Below are 27,762 nucleotides of genomic sequence, written 5' to 3'. Positions count from 1 at the left end.
TTTATGAGAGTTTAATAAAAACATTTTTATGATGATGATTATTTATCATGGTTTTATTTTTTTATTTATAACATTTTTTAAATGATATTTTATCCAGTAATAGTAGTACTTGTGCAATGTTTGTTTGAGCAGTTTGAGTAGGGTCATCATAAAATTGGATTTTATTCATAATGCAGCTTTCATTTTTTTAAATTACATTTTAAAAGAAGCTCAATTAAATGTTTGTAAAACAAATAGTATACAATGCACAATACTTTCAGTACTGTTCAGTATCAGGGTAAGTGAAGTGCTGATCCATCCCCACATACATAGTTCTGGAATCTGGAAGTAAAGAGCAGAAAGTTTTAGAATTTTTTGTTAGGGAAAAAAAGTAATGACAAGTAAAATGAAAAAGAAATGTTCAATAGTCTGTGCTATTTCTAGGTAACCATTCAAATGTAAGCTAATTTGTGTTTTATTGGTCTTATCTCTTCCTTTGAAGCTTGTGTTCTGATGACTCTCAGGTGGATCTTCTCATTAGAGGCTTTTGCACATGAACGTGTGGCTCTTGAGTGCATGCTGTCTATAAAGCAAAAGGGGCACACATCAAATACCAAAGAAATTCTGAAATTCTTGTACACATTTCAAAGATTCTAATTTCAAATTGGTTGATAATCGGATTGTAATATAATTTGTTACTGCATATTTGGTATTAAATTAGAAAGAAAATACTGAACAGAAGCATTTTCTTTAGCGGTCTCAGACTTTTTGCTCCCACTGTATGTGTTCTTATCCTTTTGGAAATTCCGTAAAGGCTTTGTCATGATGACTTGTTACAGTAGCAGGTCACTTCCCTGCAGTGTGTACTGTCAGTGAACCGTGGCTGCTCTGAAAAGTGTCTCCTGGCCCATTTCACCTGTGTGTCCTCCACTCTCCTGGGAGTTCCCTCTCACCTTTGGGTCACTCCACAATGACACAAATCTCATTTAAATCCACTCTCATCTTGTGGGTGCTGTAGAAATCTGTTTCACAGATGTGTCTGTTGTCATTCTGTAAAAGTAGACGTGTTCCAGAAGCCGGGCTTTTCTCCGAGACTCAACAGTCTGCTGCCCAGCAGGAGGTGAAGTGCTTGCTGGATAATTCTGAAATCACACCTTCCTCACAGTTACCTCATCACACATTAGCATGTTTCTGAACATGCACGTGTAGCGCCTTACTACATGTATGTACAACAACTTGGAATTCCCACTGCAAGTTGTTAGCATCCGGTGGACGCTTTCCTTCCTTTTCCTAACTAGAGCAGCACCTGTCGTCTTGTGCTCGTTTGCCTCCCATGTTTGTCCCAAGAGTGCGGTGCTCAGATGGAGGAGAGATCACACGCTGTTCATGAACACAGAGAAGCTGTAAAAAAGCACTTAGCCACCAGCTAACTGTTTTAATTATGATAACAGCTTTACAGGTTCAAAGACGGGTCTGTCTATGCAGACTACTGTAGACAAAGCCTTCTGTCAGTGTGTCCATGATCCTTTCTCCCTCTGCTTCAGTCTTATGTTTTTATAGCTTGTCCAATGTGCCGTTTTATAGCTCTGTGTCAACACAGATGGATCGTAGGTTAAAGGGAGCCTTTAGGTTATGATTAGGCTGATCACTTGTCATTCAGTGTTGTGACATTTCATTGTATCAGATTCTCTGTCATCAGCTCAAGGCTGTTTAATCAATGATTTTTCTTATTATATTTTATTTAGTAAGGGTGTAACAAGGTTAAGAAAATGAATTAGAAAGTTAGAAAAAGTATAAAAATTCAAAACTACCCCCGATACGACCTTCAATTATTTGTTTTTTTATCTTATGGTGAATGTACAAAACACGAAAAAAATCTTAAACAGTAACTAGTTAATAGTTAAAATCAGGGGATCAGGCTCAGATATCAAATATCTAGATAACAGAAAATCCACCTTTTGGTGTTTCGCTCTGTTCTAAAGTGTGGATCCCCTAAAGTGACAGTGATTTAGATAAGTTAAGTTAAGAGAAGATAAGATAAGATAAGATAAGATAATCCTTTATTAGTCCCACAGCGGGGAAATTCACAATTTTTATGATAAAATTAGTATATTAAGGCCACAAGTTATATAGAGTGTCTCTATATATTTATTTATGGCCTTAATAAGTGACTTTGTGACCATACCTTATAAAAAATAATCACCATGTCACCTTAGGAGCTCCATACTAAAGTGTGTACATGAAACAACTGCCAGTAAAAAACAAAACAAAAAAAACGCCACAGTCAGTAAAAAAAAGTTGCTTACAAATTTCCGTATATTTTAGTGCTGTGTTCATTTGAATATCTAGTCTACTCAACGCTTGTGTGTTTGTGACATGTTGATATTTTAATTTTGGGTGGTTGAAATTGAAAACATAAGATTTTATCAGCCAATTCAGGTTTTGTTTGCACTTTTTTGTAAAATAGCTTGTCTGCATTTGCTAATCTTTGTTCTGAAATAACATTTAGGCTATATTTTCTGAGCAAAACCTTTCTATGTAGAACATAAACCTTTACAAAATGTAGAAAACAGAACTACGTCTAACTTGAGTAGCATTACTGAGAAATATAACATTTCTTTCTATTGGGTTACAATTGCAGTTAATTTGTTGAAATGAACAAAATGGTCATCATTCATCTGTTTTTTTCTGTGTATATAAGCACACATTAAGTTGACATAGGCAGCACCTGTTAGCCATAGCACTTAGTCATTCACTCCCATACGGCTCATGCTTGCTGCCAGTCGTCTCCAGTACGGTTTTGTAAAAAGTCAGCAGAGCTCTTTTACCCTCCTTACTGGCCTCAGATCAGTAAAACCCCCAGTGATCTGGCATTTGGCCCAAACAGATGGCGAGCAGTCAGTGTTACATAAAAGCAGTCAGTGTTTGAGCCAGCATCCAGCACGAAAGCCAAAGACTGATCTCAGAGCAGCAATGTCATGATGAGGGTTTGATGATCTGTAATGTAGCTGAGACACAGGGATCGGTCTTAAAGAGGCCAACTGGTGACTTTAGGCTCATTTTAACACACACTGAAGTGCTTGATTTAATAGCTCTCGTGTATTGTGTGCTTGTTAAAATTTCTTGGATTCACTTCACTGAAGTAACAGAATCGTGATTTAGTAAATGCAGCACCTAAAGGCACATGTCTGTCTAAGCTTGCCTTTAAAACTTTCCATTGTTAAGCACTCTAAAGGAAATGGCAGTTAGATTTTTAAAACTTTCCTTTAAGGTATTTCTTGCAGTATAAAATGGCTTTTTTGCCTTTTTATGGTTTTTAATATGCTCTAGTGGGATTCTCCTCACCACATGGAACTGCATATCACCTGCGTCACACCAGTGGCCACCTGCAGGAGGAATGTATAATTAGTTTTTTAGTAGAGTCACGCGTGCCCTTGGAAGCAAGCACTTTACATCCAGTCCAAGTGATTTACTTGGTGATTTGCACAGTATATTTCTTTAAGTTGCAACAAAAAACCTCCAAAAATAATTTCTACTTGTTTCAACTTCTGATGTGAAAATGATTACCACCATTAATTTGCTTAATTAAGGCATTTTCCTATTTTCATCCTTTGAACTATCTATAGTTCTGCCTGTGTTACTGTTGCCCTCTTGTTCAAATACTTCTTTAAAATGGCAATTTCCTTTGAAGGCTCTTAGGAAAAACAAAGTAATTTCCAGCTACTTACAATACTGTGAATTTATTTGTCACAGAAGTATGTCAAGTGTGAAATATCTTTTACAAGCAAAGCATACTGCTGATGGGAGCAATATCAGTAATTTGGCAGACAACACTGCTCATGACACAACTATGGATAAATCAACAAGCAGCAAACTAATAAAAGCAACAGCAATGTGCAAAGCACCAGTTGAGATACTCACTCATTTTGGATCTGACCTCAGCCTATTTTTTGACTACGACTTTGGGTCATATTCAAACCAGTAAAGCCTTCTCAGTGTATTTCAACTGCATGTATCTGATTAGTTGTGTCTAATAACACTTATTCTAATATTCAACTGGACCACATCTGATTCATGTGACTGTCATGTTCAATTCATTACGCCTGCAATCACATGATGAAAATAATACTATTGTCTTACTGAAAGTAATAACTACATTCTGATGAACTTCTTTTTAAATGGACAAAATATCTTATTGTCATTTAAATAAATAAGACAATATAATACAAACAATTAATGGAGAGACTTAATAAATTCATAAGGAAACACAGCTGATCCAACGTTAATATAGACTCAGTATTGACTTAATCTTTTGGCTTTTGAAGGGGTCGTCTAACTTAAGGTGATGAAGTAATGGAACAGCTCTTAAGATGGGTCTGGCTAGTGCCTCAAGAGGAAATGCCACAGGCAAGTCGACAAGGGCATGTTACGAGCAGGAATGAAATAGGGCAATGGAGAATTTCTATCAGGAATGGGAGAGGCACGGTTGAAAATGATTGACAGGTTCTGAATGCACCATTGCACTCTTACTGGATGATGGACAAGTCCAGCCGAGCAGAAGAGGGGGATTGGGAAATGGATTTCAGAGAATGTGGGAATGACATTGATGTAACACAGAAGCAAACTGTAACCTCCTTTGCCTTTTCTTTAGAAGGGAATGCTCGGCTACTGTCTCTCTGCTGGGCTTCATCTTTGACATACATTCTTCTCATTGGCTTTTTTCCTTCTCCCTCCATCCATCACACCTCTCCATGCATGAAATCCCTGCGCATGCATGACAAGCTGTATACGTGTGTAGATTGTTTCCTTGGGTGTTTGGTTAAGGTTCATTGGTTGGGGTTCAGGACAAGAGGAGCCATGGATACAGCATTTCATGCATAAGAAAAGCCTAGTGTTCCTCATGCTTCCATGTCAGCTATTTTTAGAGGGCTGCTCTCAACCTTTCAGTGTTTGAGAGCAAGCTTACATCAGCGCCTCCCAACCCTGGTCCTGCACTGCATTCATCGGTGTTTTCTTTGCCCTCAACACACTAGATTCAGATCATCAGCTGATGATCAAGGTCTTCATGAGTTCAAGAGTGTTTTCAAAGGGGACTCCAGGACTAAGATTGGGAAATGATGGCTCAAAGAGTAAACAGACACAAACTGTCAAAAGTATTTGGGCAAACAAACTGCATTCCTGGCCTTAACCTATGCTATCCTGACCTATGCTGTACTTCATCGGACCATACTAACTGATATTTATAGCAGAGTTTTGTATCTACTGCTGTTTTAGAGGAGTACTGAAGGAGTCAGATTAATGAACTGTGTGGAATGGCTGTGACACAGGAACTACTCTCCATAATGATAACCAGGATGTTGCTGGTTTGACCTGGTTAGCCTTAGGCGCTAAAGGATGTATGCTAGTACCTCTATCCTTCTACTAGAGCCTTCTACCACTGCACTATGTGCCATTATTATGCAGTTACTCGTTAGAAGCTGCTACATGATTTGAGTTACATGATTAAATACATGGTTATGTAATGAATCACATTTTCATTCACTTTCATACACCTTCAATAAATTATACTTACATTATGTATTGATGTGTTTGAATGCAGGAAAAAATGTTTTTGTAAACAAAACACATACACCAACTTTGATTCTCACTTAAATCATACTAACTTTAATAATCAACAAACATATATTGAAGGTTTTGAATCCACACTTTTAACGAAAACTCTTTACTTGTTTCAATTACAACATGGTGTTAAATTAATGTAAGGTAAAGAAGTCATGACCCCAGCAAACTCACATACCTCAAGAAGCCAGCCTGAAATAGAAAAGAAAATGACTGTGTCAAACATTAAATTGCTTTTGGTTGCATTACTGTTTTTTATTGTAAATCCTGACCTTCCAAACTACAAATATTACCACAAGGCTATCCTATAAATAATAATAATAACAATAACAATAATAATAATAATAATAATAAAGCAATGTATGATTGAATACAAAAATGAATCATAGGATGAGTTTTAAGTTTTAAATAAGAAAGCTGTACTGTGACTTTAAGCTGCAACATAAAAAGAAAAATATGTTTTATTAATCATTAACTTACATAACTTGTTAGTCTGGAGCTAGAGAAAGAGAGTGAGAGAGAGAGAGAGAGAGAGAGATGAGAAACTGACTGACAGAGATGGACAACAGATAGAGAGAAATATCGAAAGAGAGAGAGAGAGAGAGAGATTCATGTCCCCTCCAGTGATCCGTGAAGTCTTTGCTTTGACTATAGGCTGTATATCTACCTACCTACATGTCACTCTCATGCTCTGTTTAAAATCTGTCTATTTACTGCATGTGCACTATAGGTCTGATTGCTTTTTCTTTGTTTTTGCTTTGTAATAACCACAACGACATTAATGGGTTGACCACCAGCTTCTGTCCTGCTTGTTCTATTCCCTCATTCCCTCTGTTATTCTAGCTTGATACTTACAGTTTTCCTTTGGTAAAACTACTACAGTGTCTCGAAGTATCCATACAAACAAATCTGACAAACCTAAAGGGTGGACCGCTTCTTTCTAATCTTTCTGCTCTGCATTTCTAGCATGTTCTTTCTGTTGACACTGGTGTAGTGATTGTGTTGTTTTGTGCTGTGGTAAGAGGAGTGGACTTTAGTGTGTTTGAATGCTTGCAGGTTTTGAAGTTTGACTTCTTTGCCTGAGGTCCAATCTGACTCACTCAGCTTGTCAGACCAAGTTTGTGTGTGTACATTGCTCTGTCTCTCTCACACACGCACATACACACACACTGATTGGTTAAAAGGCCAAAGTTGGTTGAGTTCTCCCCTTGACTCTTTTCATGTCTCAGTGGGGTGTTCCTTTCTCTGACATGGTTTGACACATCAGTCAGAGAGAGAGAGAGAGAGAGAGAGAGAAACATTTTCCCCTCATGTTTCAGTAGGGTTCTTTTAGAAATAAGTATATATATATATATATATATATATATATATATATATATATATATATATATATATATATATGAAATTAAAACTTATAACATAAAATGATAAGGAGTTAAGCAATAAATAAATAGCTAATAAAGGGTTTTCTTTACTAAAATGCTAGCTCATCTGCTGTTTTTTTTGGTAAAAAGTAGATTAATTTAATTAATTTCCATTTTAAATGGCCATTAAGTACGAGTACATTCCTTTTTCAGAAGATGTTTCTGAGGAGAAGTATATATACCATAATGCAGTTGCATAAAGAAAGAGAAAGTCAAAGAAAAATAAGTGAAAACAAAGAAGGTTCCAAAACTGGAGTTCAAAAAATGATTAAAAGATAGAGAGAAAATAGGGCTTTTAACATCAGTACAACCATCAGATAAACAGAGGACAACTCAACCCTATGGGCCTGAAAGGGTGTGTAGCTTTCAAGAAGCCCTAACTGAGAAAAGAAATAGACAAAAAAGAACATTTACAGATCAAACAAAGAATCTCCTGGTGTTCTCAGAACAATGGACTGACAACCCCAGAGCCCAGACTTCAACGTCAATGAATGTGTTTAGTATTAGTTGGATCAACAGAAGCAGAAAATACAACCAACTTCTAAGACTGAACTTTGAAGGTGTGGAAAACATCCCTGCAGTCAGATGCGATTGGATTTCATTAAAAAAACTGAAAGCAAGTCTCACAAAAAGAATGGAAGCTGTAATAAAGGCAAAAGGTGGACACATTAAATACTGAAAGATTTCATATAATATTTTGTTTTCAGGGCTTTTATGAAATTGTCTTTTAAACATGTGTGTTCTGCCTTTTTATTTACCCTGAAAAGCCCTGTGAGCTCTGACTTTTGCACAGTACATCTTTTGATATGTTATATATTTCATTACAACAATGATAGAAATAGCAAAAATATACTTATAAGTAATTTTTTCCCTTGTTTTGTAAATTTGAACTTAAGTTGTTTAGTATAACATTCAATTTTATGCTTGAAACCGGTCAAAATTTGGAACCAAACAAACACGCGAAACGGCCCGCTCCCTTTGCCACTGCAGCGGTAGAATCATTCATATATAAGATTGAAAAATTGATGAATACTGGAAAGAACAGGCTTCTTTAAGCTCATCTGCATATCTCTAATTACAGCTCTGCTGGATTCTGTTCTGTAACTTAATGTAACCTGTAGGGTGTAAGTGGTGTCAGGGCTAAAGGTGAGTGCCAAATTGAGGCTGGATGCTGTAGGGCAATTAACCCTGCTGTCCCTCTATCAGCTCTGAGCAGAACTACTGTTTTCTTCTTCAGCTGCTGGCAGAGGTAGCAGTGAAGACCTACTAGCTAATAACACTGCATTAATAAATAATTCTAAATTTGGCTTTCCCATTTGGAGCAGCCATTTGTGTGCAGTTTTGAGCTGGTTTGCGCTGCAGGCCCTGTGGGTGGCTGTCTTAATCCAGGTCTGGATCCCTAAGTGGATCTGATGGAAGGGGGTCCAGCTAATGAGCATACCCCCATTGTTCTTGGCAGTTGCTCCTTGGACAATATGCATAGACTACCACCGTGTGTCCTAGTGCTGGTGGGGGTATCAACTTTCTGTAGGTAGCCTGGCATCCATCTCCTTAACCAGTAGGAAAGCCTATTCAGGGCATATTCCCGATTAGCATTTCAGCTGTAAAACTTAGGCTGTTAGCATGCTTGGGGGATCACCGGGGAATTCCTGACAAACTACTCCAGCACTGAAATTCATATATAAGGTGTCAGCACACTGCACAGCAGCCAGCCTGCCGCTATGACAGGTGGGGAAAAAGAAAGTATGATAGCCATGAAATTGTACCTGGAATTTTCTTCATTTTACTGCAGGTCTCTGACATGAATACATAAAAGCAGCACATTATAAAATTCAATTAATATATGGAAGTGGTTGAGAAGAGACTCATAAGTGTCTCGCTATATACCCTATATTGCTAAGGAGAATCTCAGATGGGTTGTACAGGGGCTCTGGTACCCCAGCTGCTGAGAAATCTGCCTTTTTCAGATTCAGATTCCTTTATTGATCCCAGGGGGAAATTGCAGTTGTTACAGTTGCAGCCATTTATATAAAAGAATGAACACTTTAATAATTTAAAACAATATAGAGAAATTTGCAGTATGTACACAGGATTTAAGTACTTATGAATACAGTAAAGTGGCAGTGAATGTGAGTTGTTCAACTATTTAAATTATTTAAATTAAGTCAGTGTCCCTCTGAGTTATTGCACACACAATTGTTGTTATTGCACATATGAACTGTTTGGTATTGAGTTTTGTGAATCACACACCGAGGGAGGAGTTTGGGCTGTGTAGTTCCTGGTTTCTTCCTCTAGTGGGAGAATCCGGATTCTCGGATCAGCTCATGAGAGGGTTTCTAGAGCTGTCAGCCCAGTCCATCTCATCCTGCTGACTATATTCATTTTGATAAATATTGAGAATAACATCTGCATGGTGTCATTTGGAATTACAGCTGCAGGAATTTTGGTAAGGTGATGTAAAACAACAAAAAATGTGAGATACAGAAATCCGTTCACATTGTAAACTCTTTTAAGTGATTGTTTCCATATAATGCACCTGTAGCATTTGACAAATTATATTGTGGATGGTTTTCATCTGGTGAGGAAGTATGGCTGCTGTAGCAACGAAGCGAGCAAGCGCTGGTAATGATACATCTGGAGAAATCCCGATGAAGACAGACTGACAGCATCCGCAAATGATTAATGAAAAGGACATGACTTTCTGTCTTTCCTTCTCATTCTCCATCGTAAATTAGCTATCAGACTTTCTGATTTCTTTTGGCTTTGAAGTTCAGATGCCTGCTTCATTTATAAACCCTTTTGCACGTCAACTACAGGTTCATCTGTGAACACTCGAATGGCCAGGCTCCACACCCCCCCAAATCAAACTCAAATCAAAACAGGATTATCAAATGCATGACCCAAGCCTTTTCCTGACCGACTGGGCATTAACTTGAAATTAGCCATGGGCTGTGTGCCGGAGAGAGCTGCGTATGTTTGGCACAGACAGAGCTGTTGGACTTGTGTGTGATTGTCAGTTTGGTACGCAGGCTAAATGGGGTGTATCGGCGAGTGCTGTTCGTCTGCTGCTATGAAGAGATCCTCCAGAGCTCTCCAGACAGGCTGCAGTACTGCAGTGAAGAGCTTTGTCTCTGGATAGGTCGTTTTAGCACCAATACCTAAACAGACACCCGCACGCACATGCACACACATGCTAATGTTATTAAGAGTTATTCAGTTAATTGCTCTAAGCCTTGGTCCATTTTGACTCATTCTCTTTCATTAACATTTCCTCCAGTTTGTCGCTCTTGTCTACAGCCCCAGAAAGCAGGGGGAAAAGGAAAGTACTAGTTTTCCTGCATTTTAAGGACAAAAAAACTATGTAGGGAACAACAGGGCAAACCTACAGTACCAGGATGAGCAAAAAGATTTACAAAAGCAACAATTTTCATTTTGTAAAAGTGAAAAAGCAGCAAACTCATTTTTTTTAACTGAGGAGAGAGTCAAGATTAGGTCTGAAAATAAATATAAAATAATGACATACAAATAAAATGTAAAAATCTACATTAAACATAGATATTAAAAAATATAATACTTTGCAAATGCCAGAGACCACCTTGTCCTTCATCCAGCTTCCAGTCAAAATGATCAATGATTAAAAGTCATACATGTTCTAATAAGAGCTTTACTTACTACAACTTACTCTATATATATATACAGATACAGCAATGGCAACAGGGACCATATTTTAAATCCATATATATATATATGGATTTATATGAACTTAAGGTAGGTCACTGACATTTGTCCAGTGTTGTACTTCTGGAACATATGCTTGATCCAATATCCTGACATTGTATAAAATCCAACTTGTGCATGTCTGTGTATACATGTGTATGTGATGAGCAGAGGGACCCATGTCATAATTCTCCTCATTGATCAGAGATTGGTCATTTAACATCTGTTGCTGTATGTAGTTCATAGGTCCTGAGTACACGCACACATATGCACCCACACATGTACACGCTCATGGTCACTTCTCACAGTGACACTGATTTCCAGACAGAACAAGCAGATACAGCAATGGCAACAGGGACCATATTTTAAATCCAAATGAATCATTTCCTCTAGCACATTAAATAACCTTCGAGATCACGTGGTGTGAAAGTGATGTGTTAATCAACAACATACTTTTTGCATCAGCACTATTTTAACTAAGGCGCACAACTGAAATTGGCGGAAGACTGAAACTGAAACCACTGTTAATGATAAAAACTGGACATCTCTCTTCATTCTATTGAAGTTGGAAGAGAGGAAGAGGGGCCTGTTATATGTACCCATGCTCAAATGACTTTTTTTCTGAAGTTGCTTATAAATGCTAGGGGTTGCAGTTCTTGTGATCTATTTTGTATCAAAAGCCAGGCTGAATCTTGATATTAGAATCAAAAATCTAATTGAGAAATGTGCATTCTTGCATCCCTAATGAAAATGGAAATTTTGAATTAAATGAATAGGAACACACCATATCTCTGAGAGAAACTGTGTAATTAGGACACATCTTCATGTCAAATGTCTAAGTTAAATAAGACGCTGCTTGCGTTAAAAGCAGGGTTGAACCATAACTATTAGAGCTATGCCTTCAACTCAAGCCATAAATGTCAAAACTTGCCCAAACATGAAGATGATGTCCTAGAATTAACACAGACATTTGAAGCTTTTAAAATATGTTCTGTGACAGATATATTAGCATATACTTTACCTTGTAGCAGTTTCACAGTGACTCTTTCAGTTTTCCATTTCTAACACTGATTAGGCTGCCTCTCATATTCACAGTCAGTGATGTATGTAGAACTTCCACAAGGCCTAGAGTATGTACTATGTACTAGTACTATGCTTTAAACCTGTTGTTTCCATCCAAAACGTAACAATACATTGAGTAGTACAGAAATACATGCAGAACTTAAATACAAGCATGATTAGATTGGAAACAAAATGAAATAAATATGACAGACATGCATTTTTAGTTCCCAGAAATCATTAGGCCTTCTCTGAAGGCCCTTAGGGTTCCCCTCTGATTAAAAGTAACAGAAAATATTTCAGCCTTAACTGGACGTACAGCTTGCGTTGAAAAATTACACACTGCATGTTGTTTTAAGCACATCTGTTTTAAGAGTTTTCTGCTTTCTTCCTTCATGTGTGCACAAATATGGCTAGGGGTCGGGAGTCTATAGCCACATGCTCTTACATGCACAGTGGATTTTCAGTGTCATGCCCCCACCCACATGTGCCCTACCCAGGGCTTTATACTATTATGTAAATATACAGCCTTCCACTGATTGGTCAGGCTTAATTATTCATAAGTGACAGAGTGTGCTCAGTAGAGAGAGAGAGAAAGAGAGAGAGAGAGAGAGTAAATAGTATTGTGGTGACTGGTACAGTTCAGCTTCTGTTTGTGGAGACATGAGATGGGCATGCTGCTTCGCTCCATCAGCACCAGGGGAAAGACAGGTATTCATGGAGAGAAGATTACTTGTGGTTCTGTTGTCTTTGTCTGCCCTCTCCTTTACGTGTGTGTGTATCTGCGTGTTTCCCACCTCTCGTCATTGTGATATGAGGTACTTTGTGCTTTTGGTGCTCTCCCAGGGTTGGCAGCTGCAGTATCCTGCTCTTGTAGCTTCAGTGAGATAGAGAGAGAAAGGACACTTCTGCATTGTCAGTGTAGATAATGTACGTGTGCTATCTCTTACTGCCAGACAGAGGGATCTCAGAAGAGTTCCAGCTACATTCTACAAGCCCCGTGGTTGGTTTTGTTTTGCAGGTTGCTGTCATTTGTCTTTGTTTTCCAAGGAAACCTCTGGAGGGTTCTAATTAATGGGCGTGTTTTCTATCACAAAAGCTGTTTATTTCTCTGGTGAATCCAGAAGCAGGTCACCAACTGCAATTCATTAGGAGAGGCTATATCTAAGACTAATTATTGTGTACCTCAAAGTCTGGAATAGATAATACCATTATATTGTTATGTTAAAAAAAGCAAGCATTTTGAATAAGGTAACTTTAGAGCAGGGCAAAAGTGTTTTTTATGCTATTAATGTAAGCTAATGTAGAGATGTAATGTATTTTACAAAATTCTGGATTATTTCTAGAAAAATCAAAAGCAAAACAAATGGAGATAATGATAATACGTTCTTTAGTATTTGCTTTGTAGTTCCATTATCGTAGCATGATCTTAATTCCACAGTCTTATTACTTTTGACTCTTTCCATACAAAAACTGTCAGATGCTCAACTTCATATGCTCTGAAAGGAAAACTGTGCAAAAGCTTGATAGTTAATGTAACCCTTCTTACTGCTTGAGACTTCCTTCATTCAAAATGGGAGAGACTTACGAGAATGGCCCACTCTTTGAGCATTTGAGCATTGAGCGTTAGCAGGAGATTAGGATATGAGTTGCGTTCTGAAGCTGCTTTTGTTCCATGTGAAGATTAGAGTTCTGTTTATCAGTCTTAATTCATCTCTAACTGAAGGGAAATAAACATTAACAAGCTCACAGGTGCAGAGACACTTCCTCACAGAATAGGCTACAGCAGGCCTAAACACCTTTTTGTGGCCAATTCTGATGTACACATTTCCCAACACAGCGTTTTATTTTCAATCAGTTTCACTTTTCATTTCACTTTAGTTCATAATTTGCAGTGGAAGATGACTCATGTCGTTCTTTAGAGAGCAAAATAAAGAATCATAAAATGCCAGCACACTAGCAAAATGCTCACTTCCACTTTATTATATCTGAGATGAGTTCTTAGTGTGTTTTTGTATGTTTTTGCCAATGTGATCTTTCTATATAGAATACAAACACATAGGAATGAGCTAACATGATAGAAAAGGACTTTCAGAAAGGAAATGGACATTGCACAGGGAAAATACTTTCTCTGTAACAGAATCAATCTTAAATGTGTAACTGCCCAGCCTTCATTACATTGTTCTGAGGTTCTAACATAGGAAGAGCTCAGCAAAAGTGGGACATCAGGCAAAGTGGAACGAAGTAGCTTCATGCCGCATTGCTCATTGAGTGACAGCAGCCAATCAAATGGAATTATCATGAATGATTGCAACAAGTGTGCTTGTCATTCAGCAGTTGTTTGTGTTTACTGGTCATCTTTGTTTTGGACATGGCCGTCATTTCAACTCTTGGTGCATCTACCAAAAAGTGTCCTGTTTTTACTTAGCTTGATGCATTACACTATTCCAGTCTGTTGTTTGTGTTCTACAGTAGTACAGTATGATGTCATAGCTGAGGGCAGTATTGATTGTCTTGGTGGCAAATTGATTTCTCCCTCACTCATTCACCACCACCCCCTACCCCCCCTGGCCACCCCTCCCACCACCGCCTCTTTACACTTTCCCTCACCCTTTTTTGTATTACTGGATAAATATTGGTGTTCAATAGATTATTGACATTAAGCGTGCGCATGTGTATGGAGAGTAGACTGCATGACATGCTGGAGCTAGTGGAAGAGATTGACCAGTTTTCAGTGAATTGTGCTAATTGTAAGAAGTGGTCACTCAGGTTAAGAATGAGTGCTGATTGCAGACCACGTCTCTCTTCCCTGTCTCTGTGTGTTATGCAGCACCAGCCACTCCTCAGTTAGAGCCTGAAGGAGATCCCTGCATTATTTCTATTGGGTGTAATCATGCCTGTAATTTGTTCTGACCTTTCATTTGCATACATTTCCCTCTCAAGCTCAAGAGCTTTCAGACCAGCTGCTTCCGCTGCCTCTACCTGGCTCTGAGCCATGAAGAAAAAGCCTCCTTCTCCTCTCTTTATCACCTCCCTACATCATTCCCAAAGCCATTCAGACAGTCAAAATATATACAATATTTCATCACAGTCCAAAAAAAAAAAAAGAACGTCCAAGTTGATAACTGTAAAGGAGAAGGTGAAAGATTAGCTCAGTTTCTTTGTTGAAGTGATAGAAAAAAAGAGACATTTGCTTTTTAAATAAATAATTTATTTTATTATTATTCATTTTGAATGTATATATGGTTTTATGTTCTATAACAATAATGTATTTTCCAACTTCCTTTCAATGCTTAGAATTAAACAGACTGTTATTTTTTCACCCTGCCTTTAAGACTGATATATGTAAATAAGCTCTGTTCTGATTGACCATCCTTTATTGTGCTTCCTTTAAGAAGAAGTCCAGGCTGAAAAACTGCTGTAGACTGAATAGGTGGCTATATTTAAACACATTTGACTTGGTCACTTCACAAAACTGAATTCAGTACAGGCTGTTTTTTTTTTTTCTAGATTAGTTTGCGTATATGGACTTTATGGACTGGAACGTGAACATTAAGTTTTCATACTACATCAAAAGTTATTTTTAAAATGGTAAAGAACATTCCGTTTTCCATGATATGGGCTCTTGAAAGTTGGAAACTTTTTTTTCCTTTCTCCAAAAAGTTACCACTTCAGAAATAAAATGTCTCATCATGACAGTGACAGTGTTAAACAAAAAGCTGTTCAGGTCCAGTTGTTTCTCTCTGCAAAAGCTGCAAAAGTGAAGGACCAACTAACAAAATCACTACCTTGCCTATAATAATATACCCCATGCATTTTAGCCCCTTGTTGTGATGTCAGCACTCATCAGCACTCAAAAGACGTCCAATATGTGCTTTTGACAAGTAGTTTTGACAAGGAAACTGTCAAGACAGTATTTAGGCAAAGCCATTCTTCATACCAAAGAAGACACTTTGATGAACATGGTGTTACATAATAGACACAAAAGTGTTGGCAAATAGCTGCTTTAGGTTAACAAGACCTTAACATGTGTTTGTTCTTACATAAACTGAAAGGTAACAGTGAAAAACATTGCTCAAAAAGTCCTCAGTGTGTTCTCAAATATTTGACAGCTAATGTACATCACCAGTTCTTTCATTAACAGAGAATGTGATCATTGTAGAATATCTGGGAACCTAGGTGCTGTGCATAGAGACCGCAGAGCTCTGTGACCGGTTGAAGAGCTCAGAGAGTGGTAACTGAGTGGAAACCCTGTGGCTGGGTGGACTAGCTTTGCATAAGTTTAAATGCAGGTTAGTTGTAATGTAAGTGTTTATTACATTGAGGATTATGCATTTCCAAATCATTATGAGTTGCACCACACAGACAAGTTTTAACATTGAGCTTAGTAGTTACTAAACATTAACACCTCCCCCTAAGCAGGTGTAGGTTTTGGGGATAACCATCAGAAACCACATAGAAAGCACAAAGACCAAAACCATGACGTTTGGTTAACTTAGCTGGTAATCTTAAATGGGATATGCTGTGATTTTGCTTAAAGCTCTAATCATTGCCCAGGCTTTAACTCTGAGCATGAAGCTAAACACCCACAGCTTCAGCTCAGAGAGACTCAGCAGGTGCTGAAACTCTAAACTGAGGCTGCTGTGTCAGTTAGCCAGAAACCGTTGTTTAAAAAGCTGCTTGTTTGCTTGTCTTAGGGAAATATCACCCAGTAAACAGAGAGTAGCTTTAGATAATTAATTTAACTTGTACACATCTTTCCCTTCTATTCTGGATATTCGAAAAAGTCAGAGTAGGCTGTCGTCATGTTTCCACAGCAGCAGGTTTATACATTGGTTCTGAACAGATATGCACATTGGCTGCAAAATGCATTAAGACATGATTCATGCATTTGTTGTGCAACAAAATTGAGTATAAGGATGGTGTTAAACTAACAAGTGTTAACTAAGGACTTAAAGTAAAGACTTTAATGCCCAAATATAAACTTGTATAAACTTGCGCAAAACCAGTGCAGCCCAGTCCTGGTGTGACTAGAACTTAGAAGTCTGGAGTTACTGCTATTATTGTTTTACTATTATTTATGCAATGATTAACATTTATATTGAAATGACATTTTGTTTAAGTCCACATTTGAAACTTTCCTCTGGTTATTTCAATGCCAAGAATTGAATAAACATTACAGAAATGCATAGGATGTCTTTTTTTCTGCAACACAAAAATTTCATCCAGTTTAAATCATCATAAAAAAGTCTTTATTTCTTAGAAGCACAAATGTGAAATCAATTGGTTTAGATGCTGCATGTTTAACAGAATTACTCAGCTTGCTTTAAAATAGTAAGCTTTTTAGAAAATCACAACATGGTTATATCACCACTGACAACTCCACATTCTACGGGTTCAACTGATCTCAGTGTTTAGGCTGTTTTTCCTCCATGCTGCTCTTAACTGTGACATTGAGATATTTCTTTCCAATAGATCAAAGTCTTTTAGTATAATAAGGAACAAGAAAGGCTTAATGTGAAATATTGACTTACTCAGTGAAGTGTGCGACATCTAATAGCAAATGATCTGCGGATTCCAAAAGGGTATTTGACACACATGAAACTTATCTTTACCCTGAAAACTCACCCTGAAGATGAAGACGTATTGTAAGACTCATCTGCTTCCAGCATACTGGATTGGATTGAATTTTAGCTGATGCAGCGGACATGCAACATCTGATTTATGTGCAGAATCTATAGTGCGTAAGCAAGCAACAGGATACAGATGTTGTCACTGACTCAACATACATGATATATAAGGTGTGGATGTGTCAAGATGTTACTAATATCAGGTTCCCTTTGTGCTGTTCGAGGAAAGCTGTGTGAATCCAAGTGTTTTGATTTACTGGATGAAGATACGGTGAAGCTGCTGGCTGATGATCCAGAACCCAACAGCTTTCTGCAGTGTATCTCATTTAGTAGGTGCTTTTGATTTTTTGAAAAAAAGAAAGCTGAAGAAATAGCTTCCTTTCTGAAAAATCTCATATCTGTTGGGTTAACATTTAGAACATTATGGAAGTGTTCTTTGTAAGTATGCACCATAATTTTGTCCGCTGAAAATTAGTTGGAATTCTGTTCAACTCTTAACATTATTTAATGCAGTTAACATTGATGCTTAAGCATTGATTTAACGTCGATTCACTGACTGTTTGCTATCTGGGTTGTTACTTCAGACATGCACGTTTTTTAGATCCTGGTGAGGTTAATGGCTACATCTTCACTCTAAATGATGAACACTGAAATGACTTGCATGCTAATTGCCTGCTGGAGAAACTCCAGACTGCTAGGTGGGAGTTCCAAAGCCATGTTCACATACTTTATGTATTAAAAACAATGAAGAGTCATTATAGTGGAACCACTCTGGAATATGCACCTCCTTAATAAGAACCTTTGGGAAATCATAAAACAACATATTTTCAGGATTTTACAACTTTTTACATTAAAAATGATTTAGCAAGCAGTTTAAAATCAAATTATTCCTCTGGTTCCCTAATTTCTCTTTCTTAATATGGTGATTGTTACATTTATACTCCTTGTGCATCACAGCAAACACACTGTGATGTTTACACATAGTGTTTTAGAATTATGGCCTGCTCTTAAATATTCCATCCATCCATCCATTTTCCAAGCTGCTTCTCCGTCAGGGTCGCGGGGGGGTGCTGGAGCCTATCCCAGCAGTCATCGGGCGGGAGGCAGGATACACCCTGGACAGGTCACCAGTCCATCTTAAATATTATTTTCTGCAAAATATCTATGTAACTTCAAAAATAATCAAGGTTGCATGCAACACATTTGTAGGAAACTAATGCTTTTTGTATATCGGATATCATTCTGGATCCGTAAAATAATTTATGGTATGTCATTTTGGCCTATATTTGCATCTTTGTATCATTTTTATTTTCTTTTCTGTGGTGTGTTGATTAAAATTATTCATGATCACAGGGTATGTTATCAGTGCCAGCATCCAGACAGCATGGCCTCATTAACTTTATTAATGCAAATTTAAATGTTATCAAATACAGTCATACTGTGACATGTTTTGAAAATGTTGTGATACTGAATTTTATCAGTAGTGAATGGGGTTCCTATTTGCTCTTGATTATGGATTATCCTTGAAGCCCAGCTCTCCTTTGTCTGTAAGATGCAAAATGTTTAAGCAGAGTCTGGCTTCTCCTTGTGCATCACAGCAAGCAGAACTGGGAGTCTCTGAGTGAACATCAGTGTTCATCAGGCTATGGCCTGCCCTAAAATATCACATTCTGCTCTTTTGGTATATGGATGCCATAGTAAATGTATTAGATTTATTTGAAATTTGCTCTGTGTCCAGAAAGCAAGGCAGAGCTGAGTCTCTCAGTGGGAGGGGCTTGACCTGATTTCCTTTGTAGATGCGTTGCCAAGGGTAACCGTCCCCTTGACGACAGGGGGTTGGGGTTCTGAAAAAAAGGAGGCAGGGTAGTTTTGTGGTCTTGCTGCTGGAACTCTGTGTGTATATGTATGTGTGTGTGTGCTGCTGGGAGATAAGACGATGTCTGTTTTTCCAGATTACATCGCTCTGGGACGTTTGCTCTCATTTGTTGGTTTCTCGTTAGCTGGAACCAACTAATTAAGATATCATTTGCATAGTGTGACTTCGTTAATGGATTCATTTCTCATTTGCAAATTCAACAAGTATTTTTTTCACAAGCCACTGTGTGTCAGTGCTAATGGGAGATTAATGTTACAGCACACTAACCAACCGCTGCCACAGATGACTGCTGTATTCACTATTAGTGTTGGTGTGTGGCACACATGTGTGAACTTAATTGCTTGTTAAACTCATCACTTTGTTTCCACAACACATACAAAGTGTGCAAGACACATGCACAAGACACGTCAGTTGAAGCAGCTATTCGAAGTAATTGCTTAAAAGCTACCAACCTAATTGCTTAAACACCGCCACTGGTTCTTTAACACAGCTAGGCCGTTACATAGAAGACGCTCTTTACATAAGACTGGAATCATGAGCTTAACAACACAGAATAAATGATGGGAATTAAACCTTTGTCTGTTAAACTCAAATTCATGCCTCTGTTTCCTTTCATTTCCTTCTAGTCATATTCACTCAACCTCCCCGCACTTCCATATACTGTGGATATAAAGAGCTTCACTTCCTCAGCTTTCTGAAATGACTAACGAAGTTAATTGCTTTTGCATTTCAGTCTATAAAAGGCATGAATGATAATAGAATTTCAGACATGACGGTCAGAATTATTAAGCAGACAAACAGCCTGTTTTTCAGCAAAAGTCAAGAAAGCGGAAAGTCATTAAGTTGCTTCATTATCCAAGCATTTTTGCATCCACATTTGATGTATTAGTGCTCTTTATCTCAGCCCTTGGGAAGAGGCCTGAACTTCCCTTTAGTTTAGACTAATGCACCACTTGGCTTCTTTATTTGCTAACAACACAGCTGTTTTAGGGCCTTGTCATCTTTATCATGTGACAGAATCAGTTAATTACGATTTGTTTCAGATGAATGCAACGTAAAACTGGGGCTGTACCGTTTTTACTCCTCCTTTGCCATACGCTTGCCCATTGAAGGAGTATTCTTGCTGTCAAGTATTCTTGTTAGTGTGGTACAAATTTATAGATTTATTCTGACGCCTCAATCTGAATGTGGCAATTCAGCTGCATTCAACTTGGAATACGTTACATGTACACGTTACATTAAACTTTCATGCAGCTTGTCAGATGCAACACATTCAGTTATTCCACTGGTTAGCAAGATTAGAAGCTGGTATTTTGCATATATCACATTGTTCTGATTCTTTAAATGATCTGTGATGTGTTATTTACCCTGTATTTGTGCATTTTATGTCAAGAGAAGAACATAAATAGTTATGCTAACATTATTCTAAGAGATCATTCTGTGTTTTTTTTTCCTGTTCATGAGGTGTTGAGGTAGAGTTTCAAACAAGTTTCAAGTGAGATGCAGGAGATTTGACATCATGCATCACAAGTGAAATTTAGTTTGTGTGAAATTCTCACCACGCAAAGCCAGTCTTGAACTGATCATCTTTAAAGCATGCATTCGTGTTCTTGGCCAAAACTACTTTGTAGATTATTCTGCCAGCTAACTTTTATCTTAAGTTTTCTTTTTCTTTTTAAAGCTAATCAAATAATAATGAAATTTTAAGGTCTGTGAACCACTGAATGATCCGTGAATCCATTTATAGATGTATACTCCTAATTGGAACTCATCTGTCACTGCTTTATGAAGTTGTTTGATCATGTCTAAGTGTACCTGTCACACTTCAGAGCTTTAAGTTCAGCGAGAGAGTGTATATATGTTATACAGAGGCTTCACTGCTTTACTTAAACTATCACTGATAGTGAGAGAGTAATCTGTCTCCACTGGGTTTAGGCAGACCCACAAACTCCACTCCATATTCTATCATACAGACAGCAGACTGTAGCCTAATGTATGGTGGAGTTGGTTAGGATAAAGAAAGCTTTTAACCAGGATCATAGACAGGTTTGGAGAGATGGGAAAGTGTAGGAGTGTTAAATAAACACACACTCCCTGGGCTTGGGCTGAGATTGTCTTGAGCACTCTGTAACCCCCTCTCTCATTTCTCTTCATATCTCCCAGCCTGTTTATCTTTGGCTCATGCCATGCCTCCTGTCTTTCTGTTATTTTTACCCCACTCCTTTCGCTTCATTGTACCTTTTGTCTGCTTCTATTTCTGTTATATTTATACGGCTTCAGCTAAACATTATTATTGCACGGTATGTCATTAAAGGGGCATTCCATCTTAATACTTTGTGGTGTTATGCGGCATTATATCCTTAACCCTCACTGGCTTGACAGAATTCACTATGTTTTTGTTCTTTGGAGTTCTTTCACTACAAGACCCAGCATGGATTACTCAAATAACTCATGCAACCATAGTGGTGTTCAACTAGTTCTCAGTACTAGTCTAGCCATTTAGGAACACTTCACCTAAGCAACTTAGAATTAGTGTAACTCTTAAATTGGTTGTCCACCAAAATTCAAAACAGTCCACTCCCACAATAAATCCCAAAACTGTTCCTACCACCTTTAAGATACACCATCAGGTAGGTTTTTTCCTACTCTTTAAACCAGAACATTTTAAAGAGTAGAAAATGTAGGGTGCTACATATCCTAGTTATCCCTTTCTAATCATCTACGGATTAATATTATTCCCCACTCCCCGTGAATGTACTGTGTAATCACTTCCTGGAAGTGCTGAAGTAAGTCTTTTATACGTGATGTCACTCTCTCCCTCCTCGTTGAAGTGTACTGCATCTCATTTCTTTAATGCAGTTGTTCGTTAATGGGATGCTGGCTGTATCTCGTCTTGAATATGGAGCCACGAGCCAGCTACACGTCTTCACCTCTCTGAAAGTCTTCAGGGAAACGCGGAGTGTTTGGATGGCTTAATTCTGCCAAGTGCAGATGACACGTCTTTTCATCTCTTTTCGGTTATCTTTCTCTCTTCTCTTTTCTTCTGATTTTTATTTTCCTCTCTCTCTCTCTCTCTCTGAGGTTTCTGTGTTTTATGGCCATGAGGTTAAAGGTTTAAAGACACAAAGAACCTAATCTCCAAACCAGCATTACTCAAGAGAGTAAGTGAGCGAGTCAGAGGAGTGAGAGAGAGCGAGAGGGAGAGAGTGAAAGAGAGCGAATGGGAGACTGCTGGACGGTTTGAGCGATGGCGAGATAAGCAGATAGATGGAGAAAGCAATGAAATGTAGACAGAGAGGAAGGAAGAGGCATTGTCGTAAAGAGGAGAGTGAGTTGAGAGGAGGAGGGAAGAAGAAGGTCGAGAGGTAAAGCGAGAGAGGAAGATTTACTGCAATCTGTAGAGCTGTATTGGGGCAGACTCCTCCACAGCTGGAGTGGATGCTGCTCTGCTGGGAGGAAACAGCTTTTGTCATCTTAAAATGGGACAAAACGGGAAGCATTCCATCCTCCTGCTGCCTGCACCCCATCGCTTTTATACTAGCACACAAAAAGTTGTGTGCCTTTGTTAAATTTTGTGGCAGTCTGTATGATATGAGTCACTGCTGTGTGTGTGTGTGTGTGTGTGTGTGTGTGTGTGTGTGTGTGTGTGTGTGTGTGTGTGTGTGTGTAAGATATGGTTGCTAAAGGAATTCCAATATGGAACTTGTCTCCCTATACCAGGGATGAGATGGTGTAAATGTTTCTTGTCATAATATATATTAAACTATGCTTTACAAATCACCAATACATGATGAAATCACAACTAAGCGCAATTAATGTTTTATGTTTTATTTTTTCCCAATATGTTACATTAAAATAATAATGAATAGAAATTGTGCACTGATATTTGCATATTTCCAAATTTAACTTTTCACTTAGACACTCAGCAACATGTAAAATTGGGGGTATTCAGACTTTTATGCATGACTGTATTTGAATATCTACATATGTGCAAGGTCTAGGGAGTTATTATGTAATATAATAACTAATACATACATTATTTCACAGATTCATATTAACATATTACTGTTGTCAAAACAAAACCTTGTATCTCCAAAATGAGAACTTTACAGGAGAAAAAAAAAACTTTACTTTTACTGTAAGGCAATGGAATCAGACCTTTTTCCAAGTCATTTTGGGCCGTTTCTTTTGGTCCATTCATTATGAAATTTACACACAATGTAAAGGGCAGAAGGCCTTTTCAGTTATGTCAAAAACTGAAAAAGCAACAAAAATAGAGATACAAGGTTTTATTCCAGCAACATGAACAAAACATACATTTGCACAGTGCAAATACACACTGAGTAGTTGTACAGTTATGTTGTAGAGGGAGTTTGCTAAGTCCTGTTGAAGTTTAAACTACAAGGTGTCCACTGCAGGTAATCAGTGCCTCAGCCCTTGGGTAAAGCTGTTAGCAAGTCCTGTTGTGCTGGATTTAATGGCCCTGAATTTTCTAAAATCTTAAAACCGGAAAAATTCCGTCCGAGTAGGTCACTTGGCATTTTGGGAGAGCGAATACTATTTTTTGTTAATGACTAATTAATTATATTGTTGCAATGGATTCTTATAGACTTTGACTAATTCTCTTTTGTATGGAATCAAATAAACCATGTAAAATGTTTAAGGGCCTGCATGTGCAGTGGACATTTAGGATGTATGTGTTTAGTTTTACAGATTGTGTTGAGGACAGTGTGCATGTGAGAGGAGTTTGGAAAGTCAGCAGACTGCAGCACAGCTGAGCTCCAGCCCCACCAGTCATTTGATCCACTTAGTCACACTCTTCTGCCCTGCCAGCATGCACAACACACATGACTGTGCACAAAGTTTGCGTGTCCTTATGTAGACCAGCATTTGTCATCACGCCTGCCTTTACTGCTGTCTGTTCTCATGACAGAAGAATCATGATGGTCCCCCTCCTTCACTCACTCATCTCTTCCTCTCTTCATCTAGCTTTCTCTGTACTTTTTTTCAGCTTTTTGAAGTTGTTCTCCTTTTACTTCCCAACTGCATTTTCTTTGACGTCATGAAGGTTTACAAGGCTGACATTTACATTTTTGCAGCCTCTGTGGTGGAATGCGTTAATCTGGTAATGAGATTAAAGATGAAAGCAGATTGAGTAATCTCTCTTTGTCTTTCTTTCTCTCTGGTCTGCAGGGTCTTTCAGGAGTGAGGGGATTAAGGCCTGTGATGTTCTGCCTGTGCTGAGAGAAAAAGTGGCCTTTGTGTCAGGTGAGTGTATTCTGTAACTGCACTTTTTTGGAGCTACATTGTAAGCAAAAAGGGTTCTACATAGTAATAGTACCAAAATAAAGGTTCAGTGATGTGCAACAATAGCAGAATGCTTTTTATCAAAATGTTTCAAAAATTATCAAAAAAGAGGCTTTCCCCTACGAATAAGAAACTTTTAAAGCTACACTATGATTTGGGGGTTTGGGGACCTCTCTCGTGGAAATGTGTTATTGCACAATCAACATTTTGTAACATTGGTGCATGTGATGTATAAAGACTTATGACGTCTGAAAAACCTCCACAAAATCTGACCCAACGCCTCTGACTTTTGAATTGTTGTTTCTGGTTCTTTGGGGTGATTTAAGCAGTTGTTCTTTTAGTTGATATGGCTACATTACCTTAACTAAAGAACAACTGAAGAGCTCCTTTTTTATCATTTTCATATGTATATAATACAGTACATCAACACCATTTGCCAAAAGTAACTACATATTTGAAAGGTTGTGATATGATACTTTATGGAAATGGGGTACATATTTGAATCAAAGTAATTCAATGCATCAATTTATTCAGTGTATAGGAGAGTGCAGAACTGGTCCTGGATCAATATGAGGATTAATTCATCTCTGTCTGTGGTTCGAATGAGATGACAATTGCTTGGGTAGAAACAGACAAGACACTTTGATATTTCTAAGTGTGCATGCGATTTAGAAGAGAGAAGTGTAGCAAACATTAACCTTCCTGTAATGAAAATGCCAATGATTACACGTGTGGGAGACCTGCATGTATTACACCAGAGCACAAGAAAGTCATGCAGAAACTGTTATGAAACTAATATGAATATTGCAGTTTAAGGGTTAATACTTAGTAGGCAGGAAATATGTATGAGAGAGCCAAAGAAAAAGATGCAGAATATCATAGGAAGCATTCATTGTAAAATGTATTGTGTGTGCAATAGTACAGTACAGTAAGCCAAAGACCACCGTTTATTTGTTTAATTTCCTGTCAAAATAGCCTTTATTTACATATTCATGTACATTATTCATTTTTCATCATCAAAAAGGAGCATAAAGTATATTTAACAGAAAAGTGTACAGAAACCTTATTAACTAAATATAACATCACATTTTGTAGTATTCAATGTGTCCACCTTTCATCTTTATTCCAGCCTCTATTGTTTTCCATAGACTTGCTTCTGCTCTGCAGAGCTATTTTTCCACATCTTCAACATTCAATATTAGAAGTTGGTTGCATTTGCTGTTTCGTATAGCCCAAGTAATTCAAAACACATTCAGTGATGTTTGGACTCTGGTCAGTCCATTGTTCTGAGAACAGCAGCAGCTTTTTTGCTTGATTAGCAAATTTTACACTTTTAAGTCTATTTTCTTTTCTCAGTAACAGCTTCTTGACAGCTCCACATCCTTTTAGACACATAGTGCTGAGTTGTCTTCTCACAGTGGAAGGATGGAGAGAGTGTTAATGTTAAGTGACCCTCAACAGAGAAATATCACCTCCACATTTAACCCATCCGTGCAGTGAAACACCATATACACACTAGTGAATGCACACAGACACTTACCCAGAGCGGTGGGCAGCCCTATCTGCAGTGCCCAGGGAGCAGTTGGGGGTTGGGTGCTTTGTTCAACTGCACCTCAGTCACATATTGTTTGCTCAGGGGATCGAACCAGCGACCTTTTGATCATAGGGCTGGTTCCCTAACCTCCAGTCCATAATTGCCCCCATGACTGAGGCTGAAGTGGAGCTTTATTTTCTCCTGTCCTTTAAAGATTTAAGTTTTAAGTGCTGTTTATCTGACAGTTGGTGGTCTTGTACCAGGTCTTGTACCGATGTTAGGGGTCCCATGTTCTCTACATCTTTCAATATTTTTTGAGCTCCTGTGGGCTGGGACTTCACTGTTTGAGTATGTGTAGCTACTGAATAGTAATTCTGTCCTAATTTAACAAATAATACCAGTTCCAACTCTGAACTCTCTGTGTGGCCAATACTGGAAAATTCATTGTATCAGTTTGTCACATTTCACTTTTGTGTTAACGGTGGGCAAAAATGTGCCTCTTGTAATTAAACATTTTATTTTCCCAGCACTGAAACTAAATCACAGGACTAATGAGCCTACTTAGCTCATCATGGCTGAAATATGCTCAAAAAGCTGCTTTACAGGAAAAGTGTTTGAGCTGGACGTTGCATAGAGCACATTTACCCTGTTAATGTAATCGTCATGGCACCACTTAAAAAGATTAATAAGATGACTAACACTCTGATGACAAAGATGACTAACACAACTAACAGACTAATGCAATGACTAACACATTCAAACAGAATGCACTTTTGAGAAAGTAGCAGCCAATCTAACCAATTAGAGATGTTTGTGCATGATGTAAATGCAGGTGCGCGTGTCGTTCTGCTATTTGTGGCTTCCAGTTGTCAGCAGCCCTAGATTCCTTTCCACTTAAATTTTTTTAGTTGTTTTGGAGCAGATTACCTGCTGGAAATAAACAGCAATTTAGAAAAGCGATTGCAGACATACAGTTAAACCCACAGTGAAGTATCAAAATGTCCAAATAAGACCATCTATTGTATTGAGCACTAAATTTGTTGCATTTAATGCAGTAGTAAAAATGGGCGTATGCATATCATCACTGTTGTAAGACATATCTGAACTTTACAGAAGTAAAGAAGAAAAATGTAGATTTTATTCCAAGTGCATTTAGACCAATTCTATTGGACCATTCAAAATCAAATGTAAAGGAAAGCTGTGTTAAAATGGTTTAAAGTGAAGAAAAAAAATCATGGTCATGAACTTTTTTGTGTGGACTATTTCGGTGGACAATACTGAAGTGTAGTTATTCACAAAATACTGTTTGAGATAAAAAAGCTAAAAAAAATGACAGGAACACTTTTTAATCAGAGTATAGCATCAACTCAATTCAACTTCTGGGATATAGATCTGGTCAGTTAAGTAGCATGGGGGGTTGTAAATCAGCTTCAGCTATTAAGGGGTTAATGAAATTAGCAACAGGTGCACTAGAGGAGCAAGGTTTGCTGTGTCTCCCAGCACAGTCTAGGAGACAGGCAGTTACTCCAGGAGAGCTGGACAAGGCTGTAGAAGGTCTTTAACCCCCTCAGCAGGACCGGTGTCTGCTCCTTTGTGCTGGAGACCGGCCCTCTTGTA

At 38.0% G+C, this 27,762-nt stretch overlaps 1 protein-coding gene across 2 annotated transcripts in view; it reads left to right on the top strand.

The window, feature by feature from the left end:
- Positions 1 to 27,762, top strand: part of kalrna (kalirin RhoGEF kinase a) — a 210,285-nt gene that overhangs the window by 60,136 nt on the left and 122,387 nt on the right. For both annotated transcript variants that reach the window (XM_017692407.2, XM_017692406.2), the window contains exon 2: positions 24,498 to 24,572. In XM_017692407.2, the coding sequence (XP_017547896.1) occupies positions 24,498 to 24,572 (75 nt within the window). The remainder of the gene's footprint in view (positions 1 to 24,497; positions 24,573 to 27,762) is intronic.

Source organism: Pygocentrus nattereri, chromosome 6 (genome assembly GCF_015220715.1).
Source record: "Pygocentrus nattereri isolate fPygNat1 chromosome 6, fPygNat1.pri, whole genome shotgun sequence".
NCBI lineage: Eukaryota > Metazoa > Chordata > Actinopteri > Characiformes > Serrasalmidae > Pygocentrus > Pygocentrus nattereri.
Note: the sequence above shows the minus strand (reverse complement) of the source record. Positions and strands in the feature narration are given on the sequence as shown.